An 18,334-nucleotide genomic window follows, 5' to 3' on the forward strand; every position below is an offset into this window, starting at 1 on the left:
CCTGTGCTTGGCCGGACGCTCCTGGCTGGGACTGGGGGATTTCAAACCCCCCTGGGTTTCCCTCCCCGCTGTGTGCAGGGAGGTGGGAGCAGGTGGGTGAAGAACAGAGGTGGGGAGAGCTGTGCCATCACCTGGGAGTCACAGCTGTGGGAGCATGGCTGCAGAGAGGGGTTTTGGGAGGGGATAGTGCAGCTTCTGGCTCCCTGCTGCCCACCCAGCCCCTCGGTCTAACCCCACACGCTGACCTGAGGTGTTCTCTGGCCCACACTGGAGAGTGGCAGCAGAGAGGAACAGCCTGGGGAGCAGCAGGACCATTCTGCATGGCAGGTGGGACTTGAATCATCTCAGGAAAGCTGGGACAGGTGCGGGGAGACAAAGGGCTCCCTGGGCCGGGCTGCTGGCACAGTGAGGGGGTGACCTCCCCCTGGGCCAGCTTGTTGGAATGGGGGAGGAAGGTCAGGCTCCCTGCAGGAGGGTGCAGGGGCTGACGTCAAAGGAAGCAGCTGTAACTCACAGGTTCCTGGGGCTGCTGATCTCCAGGCCGTAATTCATCCCAGAAATGTCATTTCAGCCTTGAGCGTTATCACTGCTCTGCCATGTCCTGGGGCAGATAACGGGGCCTGGGAATAGGGGGGCTGCCCCTCACTTCAGTCCCAGGCTCAGCAGCTCAGTGTGTTTAATATTCAGTGTTCTGTGGGCTCTTCTGGTTCTTGTACACGGTGTTTGCAGGGGCCCAGCCTGGCTCGTTATTCCACAATGATTGTGCTGTGAGATGACGCCATCCATCGTTATCCCTTGTTATCCCTCATTATCCATTGTTGCCCATCAAAGGTTGGACTCGATGACCTTGGAGGTCTTTTCCAGCCGTGTGTTGGTGTGACTGTGAGGATGTTGCCTGTCACAGCGTGTGATCCCTGCTGTGGTGCCCAGGTCTGTGTGCTGTGCGGTCTGTCCTGGCACAGACAGGTCTGTCCCTGGCACAGACAGGTCTGTCCCTGGCAGGACAGGGGGCTCTGGGGTCTCTGCCTGCCCCAGCCCCAGGAGCTGCCGTGTCCATCACACTCCCAGCCCCAGGAGCTGCCGTGTCCATCACACTCCCAGCCCCAGGAGCTGCCGTGTCCAGCACACTCCCAGCCCCAGGAGCTGCCGTGTCCAGCACGCTCCCAGCCCCGTGCCCGGCTGAGCTGAAGATGCGTGGGGAGCCGGGGCTGGCCTTGGCCCGCGGGGCTCAGCCCGGGCTGACGCTCTTATCTCCCGGCTGACGGGGCAGAATCCTTCAGCCCCCGCTACTTAAGGCCGTGCACGGCAGGGCTGGGCCAGAGCAGCGCCGGCACGGACGGACAGACACCGCTGAGGCCACCACTGAGGCCACCACAGCCGCTGCCCAGCCCACAGCTCCGACCCCACAGGGAGATGCTGCCAGCCACATCCAAGCTCTGCGCTGCCATCTCCTACCACCACCTGCGCAACATGACCGGTGAGCACGGCCAGGACAGCTCCTGTCCGTCTGTCTGGGGCAGGATGGGGTCAGGACAGCCCCTGTCCGTCTGTCTGGGGCAGGATGGGGTCAGGACAGCTCCTGTCCATCTCTCTGGGGTGGGATGGGGTCAGGACAGCTCCTGTCCGTCTGTCTGGGGTGGGATGGGGTCAGGACAGCTCCTGTCCGTCTGTCTGGGGCAAGATGAGGCCAGAGCAGCTCCTGTCTGTCTGTCTGGGGCAGGATGAGGCCAGGACAGCTCCTGTCCGTCTGTCTGGGGCAGGATGGGGCCAGGACAGCTCCTGTCCGTCTGTCTGGAGCAGGATGAGGCTGGGACAGCTCCTGTCCGTCTGTCTGGGGCAGGATGAGGCCAGGACAGTTCCTGTCCATCTGTCTGGGGCAGGATGGGGCCAGGACAGCTCCTGTCCGTCTGTCTGGAGCAGGATGAGGCTGGGACAGCTCCTGTCCATCTGTCTGGGGCAGGATGAGGCCAGGACAGTTCTTGTCCGTCTGTCTGGGGCAGGATGGGGCCAGGACAGCTCCTGTCCGTCTGTCTGGGGCAGGATGAGGCCGGGGCTCAGGGATTCTCTCCCTGCGCTCACGGGCAGCACAGAGGGAGTTTGTGACAAAAGTTTATTAGAAAAGCTCCTGTTGAGTCCCAGGCTCCAGAAAGGACCCTCTTTCTCTCTGTACTCCTCAGGGTGGTGGCTGGGACCTCAGGGAAGTTCTCCCCGCTCTGTGACATGTTGGGTTCTGGGATTTACTGTCCCTAAAACCCTTTTTGCTACCAGACCTGTCCCTGGGGCCTGAGGGGCTGGCTCCTGTCCCTGTGAGCAGCTCTGGGTCACCCTCCCTCTGGCTGTGAGGGGTTTGTATCTCTGTGCTCCATTTCCGTGCTCTTTCCTGGGCACCTGCAGGATGCTTCTCAGTATTTTTGCTGCTGAGAGGTTCGGAGCTGGAACCAAACCCAGGATTGCTTAGGCCGACCTGTGCCAGGGCAGAGCGATGGCAAACAGCTGTCCCCTGTGCCTCTAGGGACACCGAGGTGGTGACAAGCAGGGCCTTGTCCATGTTTAAACTGGGGGAAAGCCCACGGCAAGGCCCGGGCAGGGCGGTGCCAGCGGGTGACACTATCTGCTCTCTCCCCCAGGTCTGAGGAGACAAGCTGCTGTGGCCATCAGCCAGGAGCTGAGCAGGCTGGCCAGCCGCAGCCCGGGACCCGGCACCTGGATCCACCAGGTGCGCAGGAGAAGCTCCTTGCTCAGTGAGTGACACCTCAGGGGTCTGTTCCTTCCTGCTGGAAACCGTCACGGGCTGGGGCTCCAGAGAGCAGCTGGGGAAAAACCTGCTTGAGGGTGGGCTGTGCTTCTGCTGAACCAAAGGCAGAGGGAACTGGGTTTAATCCCCATCCCCTGGGCACAGAGAAGGGAATTTGGTGTAGATAAAGCTCATCTGGCACTCGATTCTGTCCTTGCACTTAGCCCTGCCTTTGTCTGCTGCTGGCAGGCTCGAGGCTGGAGGAGAAACCCTTCAGCGAGATGGAAATGTCTTACATCAAGCAAGGGGAGGAAGCGCTGCAGAAATCGCTCAGAATCCTTGAGGACCAGGACGACTGGAAGACGGAGACGGTGGCGGTGGGTGCTCTGCCCTGCAGTCCTGCCTTGCAGCCCTCCTCCCGTGAGTGGCTCCGGTGCTCACTGTGCCATCCCCTCCCCAGGGCAATGGAGATAAAGTGCTGAGCAAGGTGCTGCCGGATGTGGGGAAGGTGTTCCGGCTGGAGGTGGTGGTGGACCAGCCCCTGGACACTGTGTATGGAGAGCTGGTGGACAACATGGAGCAGATGGGAGACTGGAACCCCAACGTCAAAGAAGTCAGGGTAGGAAATGTGTATCAGACCTGTCACACTCAGCCTGTGTTCGGTTTCCTGCTGCAGATGTAGAGGAGTTTGTGTGGTATCTGTGTCGCTGCTGCAGCAGAGGCGAGTCTGGAGCAGTTTCTGTGTGACTAATTCTGCAGGAAAGGCACTTTCCTGCAAGAAGCAGCCAGTTCTGCTGTAAATTGGGGCAGATCTAGGGAAGAAATAGCCCCAAGGCACAAGGAATGAGAGAAGCAGTAAGGGAATAGCTTTTCACCCAGGAATTGAAAACAGTTCTGCACCTGGGGCGAGCAAGTATTTGGAATTATTGTCACTGTAAACACCAAGTCTTTGTCAGACCCTGTATGAACACCTGGTAACCAAAGGCAGCTTTTATCTGTGCTTGCAGCAAACACTTGAAATGAAAGTTTAATTCTAAACTGCAGATTCTGGAGAAGATTGGGAAGGACACGGTGATCACCCATGAGAAGGCGGCCGCGACCCCTGGGAACATCGTTGGGCCTCGGGACTTCGTGAGCGTCCGGTGCTCCAAGAGACGCGGCTCCACTTGTGTCCTGGCCGGGATGTCCACGACCTACGGGGCCATGCCCGAGCAGGAGGGGTTCATAAGGTACCACAGTCCAGTTCTGTGTGTGCAGGGAGGGAGATTCCCACAGGGCAGAAGGATTTTGCTATGGGCCCGCAGTCGCTGGGTTTCTATGGGCAGCAGGAGCTGCTGCTGGAACCCCAAAGTGCAGTTCTGGGGCTGAAAAGTCCAGGTTTGGGTCTGAGCCGAGCCTCTCCCCCACCAGGGCTGAGAATGGTCCCACCTGCATGGTCCTGCGGCCACTGCCTGGCAGCCCCTCCCAGACCAGGCTCACCTGGCTGCTGAGCATCGACCTCAAGGTACCGGGGGCTGGGGGGAGCTGGGGGGAGTTGGGGGGAGCCAGGAGCCGGGGGAGCTGGGTGCTGGGGGGAGCCAGGGGCTGGGACTGGGGGGTCTGGGGGGGCAGGTTCTGCTCACAGGCTGTGTCTGCTCCTCCCCAGGGCTGGCTGCCCAAGACCATCATCAACCAGGTCCTGTCCCAGACACAGGTGGACTTCGCCAAACACCTCCGGCAGCGCCTGGCCCAGCCGGTGCCTGTGACCTGCTGACCACCCCGTGCAGGGCTTCCCTCAGGGGCAAAGTATGGAACCCTGTCACTCCAATTCACCTTGAACAGCAGACTCCACTAATTAATGCACAGTTACAAACAGTAAATATAAAGGTTTATTTATTGAAGCTCATTGTGTAAGTGCAGGACAAATTTAATTCCTGCAGTCGCTTAACTGAGCATGTGCTGGCCCAGTCAAGCCAACTCCACCCTCCCTAATTACTTTCAACGAATAAATAAAGCTATAATTAGTGCTGTCTACATTTAAAGCTCTGGACTAATTAGTTATTAGGGAGACAGCTGGGAAGGTACATCCTCAGTGAGGCAGACACAGGCCTGACTGAACCTCAAATTTTACTCTCCCAAAACTCAAACATAGCACTTATTTTTGTTTTCTCTTCCCCTCAAAGCAGCTCTAATTTATTTTTTCCTGTACCAACACATAAGAAGTGTCAAATTATTTATTCACCCCAAGCTCTGCAATGATGATCATTAGCAGGAGGCCCCATTAACTCCTGTGCACTCCAGAGATCTCCACGTGTAGCTACTTTGAGTAAAAATGTCACCTGTAACAATTTACAAGACAAAAACAAGAATAAAAAGAAGAGTTAAAGCCTTTATTTTTAAAGTGGTTTCCAGTCCGTGGGGAAAAAAAATACAGTTTGGACAGAAGCCCAAATTAAATCTAACATGCAGCCATGTCGTTCCAACAGAGCTGTCCTGGCTGGGAGCTGCTGGTCACCATCAGCCAAACACACCTGAGCACAGGGGTCACTGTACCCACACCTGGCAGCTGCAGCTACACCCTGACCTGTTACACCCCCTTCTCCAGCCAGTGACAGTCTGATGGTACTGGGGGCTCCCAGAAAGGCCCCACACGAGCACCAAACACCCCAGAACTGCCTGGCAGGGGCAGTGGGGAGCTGCGAACACACACACACAAACACCTGCCAGCCAGGGCTGCATCCACCGCGGCCTGTCGGGTCCTTGGCTGGTCTCTGAGAGAGATGGATGCTCCTCTGCAGTAAATCCACAGTGGTGGGTGTTTATGGCTCCCAGGGTGGGCTCCTCCTGCCATCCACCTCTGTCTCCACGTGGTACAGGACATCGGCCAGCGTGTGCTCCACCACGGCCCCCCAGCCCATGTCACTCATCTGCGGAGGGAAGCAGAGTTAGCTCCACTTCTGGAAAATTCCAGGACATTCCAGGGCTGTTTCCCTCCTCAAAACAGTAGGGGCAGGGGGGGGGAATTCAAGTGTTTCCTTGAACAACAACTCAGTTCCCTTACTGACAAACAAGGCCAACGCAGGCAACAATCTGTCAAGAGGAACAAGGTAACAGCACCTATTATTTCATTAAAATTTAATGATTTATGCGGGTATCTGTCCTTACATATTTTTAAACACAATCCTTTTGGCTACACTATCCAGGTACTGAGACTGAAGGACAGTTAGAGGTGTGGTATGAATCATCCCAAAATATCTCTGATTTAAACAATGAGGCTCTCAGATGTGGGGAGAAGCTTCAGTTTTACTTACAGGATGGTAAGTGATGTCTCTCGGTGGATACTTGAAATATGGCCCAAAGTTTATAGAAACCTGTGGAATGTACATTTTCATTAAATCTACAAATCCAGGAAAATTTCTCTAGTGCTCTGTCCTCATCCCTTCCTACTCCTGAGCCTCCCCACACCCTGTGCAAGCCCACAGGAACAAACACTGCTGATGTTACTTTAGCAATTTGATAATCTCATTACACGTGTGAACAGCAACATTGTTCCAGAGCCACTAAAGTGATTCCCATCTTTCCTTTTCACTTGGCACACTCCTGGAGTGCCCACACTTTGTGCATTACTGAAACTGGTGGATTTAGGAATTCCCTTTCAGAGACCCCTCACTTACTGTGCAGCCTTTGTATAGAGAAATGGCAGGAAAATAAACTCCCTCAAAGATGTCCTTGAAGGCAACTCCCTGGCTGACACCATTCTTGAAGAATATGATCTGAAAAATGAAGGGTTTTCCCATTGATGGTGGTTGTGAGGACACTGCAACCCTGACAGAATTAGTCCCTGCTCCCTTTCACTCAGGCCAGGCACATGCTGAAGTGACAGCAACAACTCACCTGGCTTCCAGGGGCTTGCTTTAGGCTCTTCTCTGCTTTGTCCACAAAATCCTTCTCTTCAAAGTACAAGTAGCTTTTGAATTTGATCAAAGCCTGAAACAACATCAGCAGCAAACATCAAGAACAAGCCTGGAAAACTGTTACCTGTCACCTGCCCTGCTCAGGGCCAGGCATGCCTGGTGTCAGAGTACCTGTGAGGAGTGACTCCCACAGCTCAGAGATTTGAGAGCCAGGAGGGGAAGGTGAAAGGAGATGTGGGCAATCCCATCCAGGAGAATTTTGCTTTCTTTGCTTTCTTTGCTTTCTGAGATCAACACTTTGGGCCTCTCCCCCACGAACCACAGAGGTACTGAGAGGCAGGATGGGAAGGATGCACGGAAAGGGGCACGAGTGAGGCCACAGCCACTCATTTTCCTGTTTTCCACCTGCCAATGCTTAATCCAACAGTGAATGTGCACCTCACCTTGTCTTTGTAGGTGTCAGGCAGGGATTTGGCTGTCTCAGTATCCTCTGGAAGGCTGATGTAAAATCCCAGGACATCTCCCTGTCCATAGCCAGAGGAATAGTGTTTCCCTATGGACTGGTGGAACTTGGTTCCCTTTTTGCTGCGCCAGGAGTAACTGAACTTGTCGTACCCCAGAGGGGCTTGGAGGTTCCCTGTGGAAACAAACGTTTCATGGTGAACACAGGCAGTGTAGCAGCAGCAGCTACTGAGAAGTGTTTTGTAGAATGATTTACCCAAGGGCTGTGACCAGCCTAATCTGGCAGCCGTGTCTGGAGGCATCTCATCCATGGAGATTTCGAAGTACCAGGCTCCCTTCCGCACACCGTGCGAGGCTCGCACCATGGAATAGCCCTTCTCACCAACAACAGTCAGTCTGTCATCAGAGATCTTCAGCTGGGGAGCTGCAGGGGAGCACACGAGCACTCATTTGTGATTTTTAACGTGGTGGTGTCAAAAGGCAAGTGAACACACAGAGGTGGACTGAACCTCTGCACCTCTGAGAGCAGCTCTGCCTGGTAATGAGAGGTCACCGAGACGCCTCTGTGAGGAAACACGACCTGCACAGATTAACGGGCTCTGTACCTCGGTCATGCAGCGCCAGGAGGACTCGTTCATACAGGCAGGCTCTGTACAGATCCCCAGGAATCGGTTTTCCTGCCCAACAGTCCAGCTCCAGCTTCTCTGGGTCAGGTGCATGGGGGTCAGGCTCGGCCAGGATGTAGCGATAGCCGTCCTTGTTGAAGGGGTGCTCCAGAGGGTACCCATGAGGGGGCAGGCGCTGAGCCGAGAACAACGGGTCACTGAAACACAGAAACCCCATGCTGGCATCTCCAGCTGCTGTCACATGCCAGCCCAGGACACCCCCTTGCAGAGCTGTCCCTGTGCTTAGGGGACACAAACTCGTGTCTGTGTGAAACGAGCACAATCATCCACTGGAAATCATTTATAGCTTGTGACTTGTGTGTCATCAGTTACATCACAGGGCTCTGGAGTGACCCCCAGACACCCACCCAGGGCAGAGACAGCTGGGAGGCAGCTCAGGGCATCTGAGTGCTGCTGTCCCTGACTGGTACCCATCCCCGCACCCATCCCTGCACCCACCCCTGTCCCCATCCCCTCACCCATCCCCGCACCCATCCCTGTGCCCACCCCTGTGCCTGTCCCCGTGCCCATGTCTGTCCCTGTGCCCGTACCCGTGCCCATCCCCGTCCCCTCACGGCACCCCTGCTCTCACCTCCGTGTTTTCTTGGCTGTCCCCGTGGTCCCTCCGTCCTGCTGCTTGCGCTTGGCCCCTCGGCCCTTCCCGCTGCCCCCGGCAGCCATTCCCCCTGGACACACAAACAGGCAGCTCAGGAGCTGCCGCTCGCCCACACGGGATCTCCAGGCAGAGAGGGGCAGAGCAGCCAAACCAAAATCAACCCGTGGGCTCAGGTGCCTTAGTCCACAGTTAATGTGAACCAGACTTCACTGCCAACGAGCACAGCAAAATCCACAGCTTTATGTGGCTTCTGGTCAGCTTTTGAGGTGTCTGAATTTGGAACAGAAGCTAAAGGAGACTGAGCAGCAAAACAAGCTCAGTCTGAGCTTTTCAGGTGAGAATTAAGGATCTTTTCTGTCATCAGAAGATTTACAGGCAGCAGCACAGGGATCCACTTCAGGGTCATTATTATTATTATTATTATTATTATTATTATTATTATTATTATTATTACTATTAATGGAGACTCCAGTCACAGCCCAAATCTTTCTGCAGGAGCAGCAGAATCCCATCCTAGAGCACAGCCACCAACCCAGTGACCCTGTGCTGGAGGAACACTGACACCAACCAGCAATAAGCACTCAATTTTCAATTCCATCTACAAAATAAAACACACCTAAATTGAGGAACAATGAAAAGCAAGAGGTGTTTCTCTTCAGTACTACTGAAATCAGTTCTATTATTGAGCAGCAAATCAGTCTGAACTCAGCACTCAGTTATAAAACTGAAGGTTAGGAAAGGTTACATGTTAAATTTAATTCAACTGATATCAGCATGTTTTAATAAATTAAATCATACAGGCATTATATCATCCTGCTATTTCCAAAGATATAACTGCTGATTTGTAAGGAAAACTATGGAAATTTCATGTACTGTAGATAAACACCTTCACGAACCACATTTGCGTGGTAACTAAAAATCCAGTCAGCTCTTTCATCACCAGCATTCCCTTACGGTGTAAGGGATCCAAACCATCCAGGGAATGCCATATTCTGCACAAACATGACCTGATCCAGCTGCACGCCCTGATTTCAGTGCAGACAAACATTCAGGATCTCCAGTTTGTCAACAATGACTTGCCAAAACCATTGCACTGTAAATTTTAGACCAATTGTTTAAGCATTAAAATGACAGCATCAGGTCTATTGATACAGAAAAAATAAACATAAGTGTAAAATAAATAAACAAAACCAGCCAAGTAGAGCAGAATATGGCAATTAAAAGCTTCTAACTACTAAGATAAAATAATGGAATTGCTGGTTTGTATTGAAGTCCAACTGCAATCACATCAGGGCACGCTTTCATTTTTGATTGACTTTGGCTTCTAAGAGAATCGAGCAAGGAAAGCTTTGCAAACAGCAATACTTAAGTTTTAGAAGCTGAAAGGTAAATATTCACCTCCCAGAGAGGCTCCACCTGCAAGAACAGAAGTGGCACCACATGTTTGTCAGTCTCCCAGAAATGAAATAAAAAGCAACCAGTGCATGACATGGAAACAACACACCTGAGCTATCTATAACCTGCTTTAAAAAGACCCAAACACCTCCTGTCTGCACTACTGGGATGTGCTCAATAAAGATTATTGATATATAAACCCATTAATAGTTCATTTACTACAGCAAGGCCGCCCTGACTACACTCAGCAAGATGGGAAATCTCAATAACTCAAGGAGATAATTTAAAACCATTCTAAGGGCAAAGTGACAAGCTCAGCTTCCAGCGAGCATCTTGATTTACCTGGTCACACTAAAGAAACAGCTGAACCTTCCCAAGATATAAAATTAATCCTTCTGTGAAAAGGCACAGTGAGACTGCTCTGAGCATAAGCTCAGCTCACAGGACAGTTTAACTGCACGGATGTCCATGGGAAATGCAGCATAGTCTCAAATACCCAGACCCCTCCTGAGTAAAGAACTTGCCATTTAAGCTTCCACTCGTGGACACGGTGTTGTTCTGTTTCTGGTTGTCATAGGCTGGACCAATATTGGCAAGATCCTGCAAGAGATCAAATAATCTGCTGTACAGCCTTGGTCCAAGGGAACACTCCCAGTCTGAGCAGGGCACTCCAGCTACTGGGGCTGCCACCCACTCCTGGCACAACACAGGAGGGACCCCCCACTCCCCTCTCAGCTCCCCACTTTCCTCCTGTCTCCCATCACATACCTGGTCTAGAAGCCCAAATTTGGGGTAATCTTCCTCTGGGTCTTTACTGCCTGGGTCTGGATGCTCTTTCACCAGGAACACGTCTCTTTCTTTACACTAAAACAGAGGAGTTTGAGTTACACAGGGTAAGATCATAACAAATTCATTAACAAGAGTTTAAATCCCAGCAGTTCCTACTTTATGTGTGTCCTACTTTTTATGTGTTAGGTAAATCAGCTGCCTAAGAAGCATCAGCATCTTCACCCTACAGCTCCAAGCCTAGCCCTCAGCACACACAGATGTCAGAAACCCAAAATTTGTGGGAATTCTTCCACGGATTTACCCTCAATTCTTACCATGGTTTTGACAATATTATTGGGCCAAGTCATTTTCCCAGGCCTCTGCCGTGTTGTCATACACTCCCAGTATTTATCAATAAACGGGATAATATCCTGCAAGAACAGAAAACATTGGTGTGAGCTCCTCCTCACTGACACCACCACTGACGTGAGCCCGCGGGCGGTTCCCGAACAGCCAAACCTTATCCTTGGAGAACATCGTTTTGGGGTGCTCATCCTGTGTCCTCGACTGCCACGTGAGGTTGGCCAGAGCACTAAGGCACATTTCCTTGAGATCTGAGAAACCAAACACCCCAGGGCTACAGTTACACTTGGTGGGAAGATCATTGTGTGTACACAGTGAACTGCAAAACCTCCCAAATTCTGTCCTGAGTCAGCCCTCGCTGAACCAGTTCCACCACCCTCATAAATTAGTAGTGAAACATTTCTTGAAGAAGCCACACATGGGTGTAAATATGGGATTTTGGGTCATTTTCCAAAAGTCTCAGCAGAGCCCTCCCACCGACTTCAGACAAAACCAACCCCCCCAGGCTCATCTTGCACAAAACATCTCCCAGGGTGCTCTTCCCAAACTCACTCGCTTGTTTCCTCAGGAAGTATGTGTTCCCGCTGTGGTGGCACACATTGCAGTGGAAGCTGTAGTTGGTCATGAAGGGCAGACAAGACCTAGGAGAAAGCAGCTTTGTTAGGGGTGGGTACAGTGTAGCTATTGTATCAGGTTAAAGAATCCTGGAATTTCCGAGGTTTAAAAACACCTCTGAGACCACTGAATCCAAGCTGTGCCTGATCCCCACCCTATCCCCAGCCCAGAGAGCTGAGTGCCACCTCCAGCGGTTCCTTGGACACCTCCCCTTGTCCTGTCCCTGTTCCCTGGGAGCAGAGCCTGAACCCCCATCTGTCCCCTCCTGGCAGGGAGTTGTGCAGAGCCACAAGGTTACCCTGAGCCCCCTTTTCTCCAGGCTGAACCCCCTTCCCAGCTCCCTCAGCACTTCCTGGTGCTCCAGACCCTTCTCCAGCTCTGTTCCCTTCCCTGAATGTGCTCCAGCCCCTCAATGTCCTTCCTGGAGTGAAAGAAAATAAATTATTCTGCACTACACTGCATTAAGAAACTAATTATTCCAGGTTAAAATCCAATCATTTCTTCCTTCCCTAAAACCACAAATATCTTAGAGGCTCAGTGGTATTTCCTGGGGGTGCTTTTATCACGGACAAAGCTTTATTTACACAACACACCAGTTCCCAAGTGTTCAAGGACATGGACAGGTCCTTGGGAACTCCGACTCCAAACACTCCACTTTTGCTCCCAAAGCGGCGTGCTGCCCCTGCCAGCGGTCACCTACGTGGTGTCGATGCCGAAGGTGTCAGCCGTGAACCACTTGGTGCAGATCCCACACTGCAGCTCGATCTCACCGAGCTGCCGCACGTTCTCCTCGTCCCCCGAGCCGCCCTGGACATCCATGGCCTCGGCGCCGTCGCCGGCAGCGTCCTGGAAGCGGAGCAGGGCCGGGAATGAAAGCCAGGCAACAAGGGCTGCGGGCAGCAGCGTGCCACCATGGCATTTCAGAGGGAATAAATCCTTTCCCCTGATCCACGGCCGCGCTGCGAGCAGGCTGGAGCTGTTCTGTACACGCAGCTCGTGAAGATGAGCCACACGGATGAAGAGTTAATTTCCAGAAGAAGGTTTGAAGGAGGCAGCGCTGGCGCTGGGGGACGCTCCCGCCGGGGCCGCACCGAGCCCCCCCTGCCCACGGCACCTACCAGCGGCTCCTTCCCGTGGGCAGACTCGCTCTCCAGGCCCGCGCTGACATCCACCACGGCGGCGTCGGCCCTGCCAGGGCACACGGGTCAGAGCGGAGCCCGCAGCGGGGCACAGCCGGGACCCGCTGTCGCTGGGGCCGAGGGACCCCCGTCCCCGTTCCCCTGACAACGGGGCAGGTCCCGCGGAGCCCTTACGGTACGGGGAGTGCGGGGGTCCCAGGGGCCCGCCCAGGGAGGGACATACCCGGTCTCGGCGTCGGCGGCGGGCGGCTCTGGCGGGGCCGGGGGCTCCGGGGCCGGGGGCGGCTCCGGGGGGGGCTCGGCGCCCTCAGCCGCCGCTGCCGCCGCCATGTTCGCGTGCTCCCGCGAGAAGCGCGCGGGTCTCGCGAGACTTCGCTCGTGGAGGGGCGCTGGGCCCGGGGGCCCCGCCGCGGCCGAGGGCGCCCCCTGGCGGCGGCCGCCGGGAGCACGGCGCGGGGAGGCGTGACGTCACCCTCCACGGCCGTGACGTCACCCGGCGCAGCCTGGGCGGGAGGCGCGGGGCTGACAGCGGTGGGAGAAACCGGGAGCAGGTCCCCGGTTCCCGGTGCCCCGCGGGAGGCGTTTCCCCCCGGGAGGGACGAGCGTCTCCTCTCTGAGAGGCGGGCGGGGGAGTTCTCCCCCGGGCACCCCCACCCCAGAGAGACTGGGGGCACCGGTGCCCCAGGTCCCGCTCCCTTCTCCACGGAACCGGGACGGGCTGGGGATGTCCCAGGATCACTCGTCCCCAGCAGTCCCGGGCTCTGCGGCTCTGGGGACAGCAGAGGCAGGCGGGGGTGGCCGCCCCCGACCCTCGGCCACAGGGACGGAGGGAGGGAGGGAGAGGGACGGTGGTGGGGACGAGCCCGGGAGGGACGCAGGGAGAGACGGACCCGGAGAAAGAGAAGAACCGGAGGAATGCAGGGGTGAGGCAGGGATGGATTGATGGAATGATGGATAAGGCTGAAGGCAACGAGAGAAGGATGGGGAGAAGGAGAGAGGGAGAAAGAGTAGGGCGGGAGACGAGGGACATGGAAACTGGGAGGGATGGCCGGGAGGTAGATGGGGGTGGAGGGGAGGGGGGATAGAGATAGGGACGGAGGAATGGGAAGAGGGACGGGGAGAAGAGGGGAGGGGGCTGTCAGGGAGGGGGGTGCCGGGGCCGCCCGGGGCGGCGCTCGGGGCCGCCGTACAAATAGGGCGGCCGCGGGTGACCCGGGCAGACATGCGGGTCCCGCTCCGCTCCGTGCCCGCGCTGGCGCTCTGCGCCCTAGCCCTGTTCCGCCTGGGCTGCGCTCCGACCGGGGCACTCACCTGGGCACCGACCGGAGCATCCACCCGGGAGCTCCCCTGGGCACCGACCGGAGCATCCACCGGGGCGCTTCCCTGGGCACCGACCGGAGCATCCACCGGGGCGCTTCCCTGGGCACCGACCCTCGCCCCGGCCCGCTCCCCGCCGCGCTGCCCCGCGCTGATGCTGCAGCTGCTCCGCGCCCCTCCCGCCCGGCTCCGCGCCGCCGCCGCCGCCGCTCTCAGCCTCTCCCCACACGGTGAGTGGGGCCGCGGGCATCCCTGTCCTGGGACCGTCACCGTCCCCGGGGCTCCCAGCGTCCCCGACCATCCCTGCCCTGGGACCGTCACCGTCCCCGGGGCTCCCAGCGTCCCCGACCATCCCTGCCCTGGGACCCGCACTATTCCCAGGACGGGCACCAGTCCCGGGCAGCCCTGTCTCCGGGATCAGCGCTGTCCCTCTTTCCAGGACTGCCACTGTCCCCGAGCTCCCCTGTCCTGGGGCCAGCACCATCCCCGGGACGTGCACGGTTCCCATAAAACCCTGTCCAGGGATCCCCACAGTCCTGGGCATCCCTGTTCCCAGCCCTGCCTGAGGCTCTCGGGTGGATCCAGCTGCCTTCTCCCGACCCTCAGGTTCCCACGGCAGGGATGGTTCCCCGGCAGTGGGCGAGGGCACCGTACCCCCAGCTCTGGCACCCCTGGCACCACGTCCCCTCACCGTGCCCTTGGCTTTCAGGCTCCCTGCAGAACGGCTCCCGCTGGGCGCTCTCCTTCGACATGTCCTCCCTCTCCAGCAGCCAGGAGGTGAACCTGGCTCAGCTCCGTGTCCGCCTGCCCGGCCTCTCCCGTGCCCACAACGTGTCCCTGGACATCTACCACAGCCGGCGGCGCAGGTGCCGGGGAGATGGGACCTGCGCCCACCAGCTCTTCCTGGGCACCGTGGCTGACAGCCCCTCTGCCACCCAGGCCTCCTGGAAGGTCTTTGAGGTCACCAACCTGCTGCGGTCCTGGCTGCACCAAGCCGCGGTGGCGGGGCACCGCAGTCCCACGGGAAGGGGGCAGTGGGAGCTGAGCGGGTCCGCTGCCCCGACAGACACCGGCCACGGGGACCCAGCGCTGCCCCAGGACGTGGCAGACAGAGTCCTGCTGCTCGTCTTCTCCAAAGACAAGTCTCCGGGGGACCACAGCCTCATCAGGACCGCGGAGACCTCCAAGTACATCATGCGTGACGGCGGGGCGCGGGGCGCGGGGCCGCGCCGGCACCGCAGGAACAGGATGGAGAGGCAAAGGATCAAAGCGAGCGACGCTGCCGCGGCCGTCCCGAGGGAGCAGGGCAGGGCCCTGTGCAGGCGGGTGGACATGATGGTGGATTTTGAGCAGACGGGCTGGGGAAGCTGGATCGTCTACCCCAAGAAGTACAACGCCTACCGCTGTGAAGGGCTGTGCCCCTCACCCGTGGACGAGACCTTCAAGCCCACCAACCACGCCTACATACAGGTAAGAGGGGATGCTGCATCCCCCACATCCCCCACACCCCCTGCCCGCAGCACAGCAATGTTCTGCCCTTCCCGTGTCTCCCACAGAGTTTGCTGCAGCTCTACAAGCCCAACCAGGTGCCGTGTCCCGCCTGCTCCCCAGTCAAGATGAGCCCCCTCTCCATGCTCTACTACGAGAAGGGTGAAATCGTTGTCCGCCACCACGAGGACATGATCATCGAGGAGTGTGGCTGCAACTGAGACCGCCCTGCTCCCTGCCAGGAAGGTGCACATCTGTGCCCAGAAGTGCCCCAGGGACCAGCCACCCAAGGCAGGAGCGCTGCACGGAGCAGGGTGTCTCTGGAGCCCGCGCTCCTGGGGGTGGCACAGCCCTGGCCGGAGCTGGGGAGGATCGGCTGCCCGGCAGTTCTGCAGGAACTGCGCCTGGCTGGATCCGGGCTCCACGTGGAAAAGGCCACCAGGCACCTCCCTGTGAGAGGAGCAGCTCTGGAGCTGTGGGTGCCTCGTGCTGTGTTTACCGAGGAGCTGGGTGGGACAGAGGCAGAGCTGAGGGGCAGGACTGGGGCACAGCAGCGTTGCTCCCTGCCATGACACGGCTCAGGCAATGCTGCTTCTCCCAGACACGGGAATCACCAGGAGCCACAGATCCTCAGGACCCTGCAGCTCCAGTGTCTGGCCATGCTGAGCACCCACGCCACTGGGATTTTCCATCTCCCCTAGGGTTTAGGCATTTCTCCTAAGAATTCTATTATATGTCTATTAAAGCTATCAGATTTCTATTGCAACTCAGACAAGTTAATGTATTACCCAGCGTCCAGAGCCCCAGCTGGCAGATCCAGGTGGGCAGCTGGTATAAACAAGTAACCACAGCTCTACTCGAGCCTTTTCCCCTCGCTGGATGGGGTGGTACGAAAAGGTCACAGCTGTACAATTCATCAATAAATTATATATATTAAAAGTGCCCACTGGACTCTGCTGAGTTTTGCTGTTGATGGTCTGCCAGGGTGTGAGGGCAGGTGGACTCTGGCTGCTCCTGAAGCTGCCAGAGCAAGGGGGTCCCTCCAGGAGTGCAAAGGATGCTCGAAAGCTCCAAAGCTCACACGAGATAAGGACGAAGCTGTTCCCATCCTGATGAGGGAGAGAGCAAGGGAGGCACCTGCAGGCGTGGGAGGGGAGGCTGAAGGGATTTTTCCTCCTTTATTAACCCCCCGGAGCGAAGGGAAGGGCCGTGCCCTGTAAGAGCAGTGAATTCTAAGCCATGTGGCGCTGACAACTCCTTTGGGTCACCCATCGGGAGGGGCGGTGGGGCTGGGGGCGATGCGCGGGGTCCCGAGCGGCAGCGAGGCTCAGTCCCCGGCTGTGACCGAGCTGCAGCCCCGCTTCACAGCCGCCTGCACGGACGGGACACACGCGTGGGGAGCTGCCGGTGTCCCCCCGCAGCAGCGGGCACGGGCGGAACCGCGCAGGACGGGACAAGGGCCACCCCCATCCCGCCCCTCCCCAGCAGCAGCCCCGACTCCACATCCCAGCCCAGCCTGATTATCCCCAATCCACATCCCTGCCGGCGGATAAACAAAGCGTGTCTGCTGCTCCCCCGCCCCAGCAGAGCCTCCCCGGGGCCGCTTCCATATTCCAGCAGCTTTCACACCGCCCCTGGCCCGTCATTCCAGGGTCATTTGCAGCAGCTGTCAAGGCTGGGCCGGGGGCGCGGGGCTGACCCCCGGCAGGAGGCAAAGCAGGAACCTGCACATCTGCGCTCCGGGTGATGTAAAATGACATTATTTTGCCTCTTTCTCCGCAGTTTCGTTACTCCTGCTCACAAGCGGCTCCAAAGCAGGAGGATTGGCTCCCCCAGCGCCCCCCGAGCCCCCCCGAGCCCCCCCGAGCTCTGTATCTCTGCCATCTCTGCCCCTCCGTCACGCCTGCTTGGAATCCAGCACCGGCTTCAAAAGTTGTGGCGGGGCAGGGGGAGGCAGCAGCCGTTCCCTGGGAAGAGCAGGGTGGGAAAATAAAGGCTGGGATTCCAGGGCTGTAAGGAAAACATCAAAGTGTGGACAATGACAATAAAGTCGGGTTTAGGCAAGGATTTGCTGGCGAGCCGAGCTCTGCCAGGCTCGGGCTGTGAGAGAGGACCTGAACTGAGCAGGGAGAGCTCTGGCCCCGCTCCTGCCCCAGTCTGCATCGGCTGGGGGACACAGGGAGCCCAGACACGCAGGACAAAGTGGGGGACAGCCCCAGTCCTGTCACGGGGTCCTGCCTGAGCCCCTCCAGCATCCCAGAGTCGGGGGGAGCAGGCAGGTTTCTGCTCTGGAAAGGGCTGGCTTGGCCAGGGGGGACTGCAGGCAATGATTACTTTGGACAAATAAAAAGGAAAAAGCAAGAACAAACAGACTGAGGGGGCTTATCACAGGCCGAGGGTGATATTTGTACAAATTAGAGCACGAGCTGGGCCGGGCAGGTGGTGTTTGTCCCGTGACTGGGACACAGAGCAGGACACACAGATGTGAGGCAAGACACAGGGACACCGTGTGTGTGCTGCTCTGCCTGCTTGAGACAAAAAGGGGCTGGCATGGGAAATGCAACGACAAAGCCAACTTGTCCTAAGACCTCCCTGGAGCATCCCAGCTGTGCCTCAGCCACCCACGACTGCCTCCCTCCCTCCCTCCCTCCCACTGTGCACAACTGGGCTCAGCCTGTGCAAAAAGCAGCTCCTCGGCCTGGGAGTGCTGGGGAAGCAGGGATGTGACCTGGAACGCTGAGCTGCTCCTTGCAAGGCTCAGGGAAGTTTGGGGAGCTGCAAACGTGAATGCACCGAGAGACGGATCTAAAACTGTCTGGCTGAAGGATGCAGCAGCTGGGGCTGGGAGGGAGGGAAGGGAGGGAAGGAGGGAAGGGAGG

The 18,334-nt window shown here is 57.2% G+C and overlaps 3 protein-coding genes across 4 annotated transcripts; 2 read left to right on the forward strand and 1 right to left on the reverse strand.

The window, feature by feature from the left end:
* The first annotated feature begins 1,305 nt into the window (after positions 1-1,305).
* On the forward strand, positions 1,306-5,106 carry STAR (steroidogenic acute regulatory protein). The gene is made up of 7 exons (XM_023940758.2): positions 1,306-1,477; positions 2,628-2,741; positions 2,984-3,111; positions 3,195-3,353; positions 3,779-3,963; positions 4,145-4,238; positions 4,380-5,106. Exons 1-7 carry the CDS (start codon positions 1,414-1,416, stop codon positions 4,485-4,487), a joined length of 852 nt encoding a protein of 283 aa, XP_023796526.1. The 5' UTR covers positions 1,306-1,413; the 3' UTR covers positions 4,488-5,106.
* ASH2L (ASH2 like, histone lysine methyltransferase complex subunit) lies at positions 5,090-12,987 on the reverse strand. 2 transcript variants are annotated; one of them, XM_086865363.1, is made up of 17 exons: positions 12,874-12,987; positions 12,630-12,699; positions 12,212-12,357; positions 11,449-11,537; positions 11,053-11,147; positions 10,869-10,964; positions 10,534-10,629; positions 10,290-10,365; positions 9,769-9,786; positions 8,347-8,440; positions 7,695-7,912; positions 7,346-7,513; positions 7,071-7,264; positions 6,608-6,700; positions 6,388-6,486; positions 6,025-6,084; positions 5,090-5,640 (listed from the first exon to the last, which is right to left on the reverse strand). In XM_086865363.1, exons 1-17 carry the CDS (start codon positions 12,978-12,980, stop codon positions 5,533-5,535), a joined length of 1,827 nt encoding a protein of 608 aa, XP_086721489.1. In that variant the 5' UTR covers positions 12,981-12,987; the 3' UTR covers positions 5,090-5,532. The 2 variants fall into 2 exon arrangements, with proteins under 2 accessions (XP_086721489.1, XP_086721490.1); XM_086865364.1 differs by lacking the exon at positions 9,769-9,786.
* Positions 12,988-13,870: 883 nt separating this feature from the next.
* On the forward strand, positions 13,871-16,398 carry NODAL (nodal growth differentiation factor). The gene is made up of 3 exons (XM_086865531.1): positions 13,871-14,197; positions 14,677-15,437; positions 15,524-16,398. Exons 1-3 carry the CDS (start codon positions 13,873-13,875, stop codon positions 15,674-15,676), a joined length of 1,239 nt encoding a protein of 412 aa, XP_086721657.1. The 5' UTR covers positions 13,871-13,872; the 3' UTR covers positions 15,677-16,398.
* The last annotated feature ends 1,936 nt before the right edge of the window (positions 16,399-18,334 follow it).

Source organism: Cyanistes caeruleus, chromosome 29 (genome assembly GCF_971803275.1).
Source record: "Cyanistes caeruleus chromosome 29, bCyaCae1.hap1.1, whole genome shotgun sequence".
Classification (NCBI taxonomy): domain Eukaryota; kingdom Metazoa; phylum Chordata; class Aves; order Passeriformes; family Paridae; genus Cyanistes; species Cyanistes caeruleus.

What these genes read in the sequence shown, in the direction of transcription:
- STAR (XM_023940758.2), top strand. Translation starts at nt 1,414, where the DNA reads ATGCTGCCAGCCACATCCAAGCTCTGCGCTGCCATCTCCTACCACCAC. An exon ending in CCAACGTCAAAGAAGTCAGG is followed by an intron (nt 3,354 to 3,778) that starts GTAGGAAATGTG and finishes TCTAAACTGCAG; the next exon opens with ATTCTGGAGAAGATTGGGAA. An exon ending in TGCTGAGCATCGACCTCAAG is followed by an intron (nt 4,239 to 4,379) that starts GTACCGGGGGCT and finishes GCTCCTCCCCAG; the next exon opens with GGCTGGCTGCCCAAGACCAT.
- NODAL (XM_086865531.1), top strand. Translation starts at nt 13,873, where the DNA reads ATGCGGGTCCCGCTCCGCTCCGTGCCCGCGCTGGCGCTCTGCGCCCTA. An exon ending in TCTCAGCCTCTCCCCACACG is followed by an intron (nt 14,198 to 14,676) that starts GTGAGTGGGGCC and finishes CTTGGCTTTCAG; the next exon opens with GCTCCCTGCAGAACGGCTCC. An exon ending in CCAACCACGCCTACATACAG is followed by an intron (nt 15,438 to 15,523) that starts GTAAGAGGGGAT and finishes TGTCTCCCACAG; the next exon opens with AGTTTGCTGCAGCTCTACAA.
- ASH2L (XM_086865363.1), bottom strand. Translation starts at nt 12,980, where the DNA reads ATGGCGGCGGCAGCGGCGGCTGAGGGCGCCGAGCCCCCCCCGGAGCCG. An exon ending in CGATGTTCTCCAAGGATAAG is followed by an intron (nt 10,965 to 11,052) that starts GTTTGGCTGTTC and finishes CTGTTCTTGCAG; the next exon opens with GATATTATCCCGTTTATTGA. An exon ending in ATAATATTGTCAAAACCATG is followed by an intron (nt 10,630 to 10,868) that starts GTAAGAATTGAG and finishes CCTCTGTTTTAG; the next exon opens with TGTAAAGAAAGAGACGTGTT.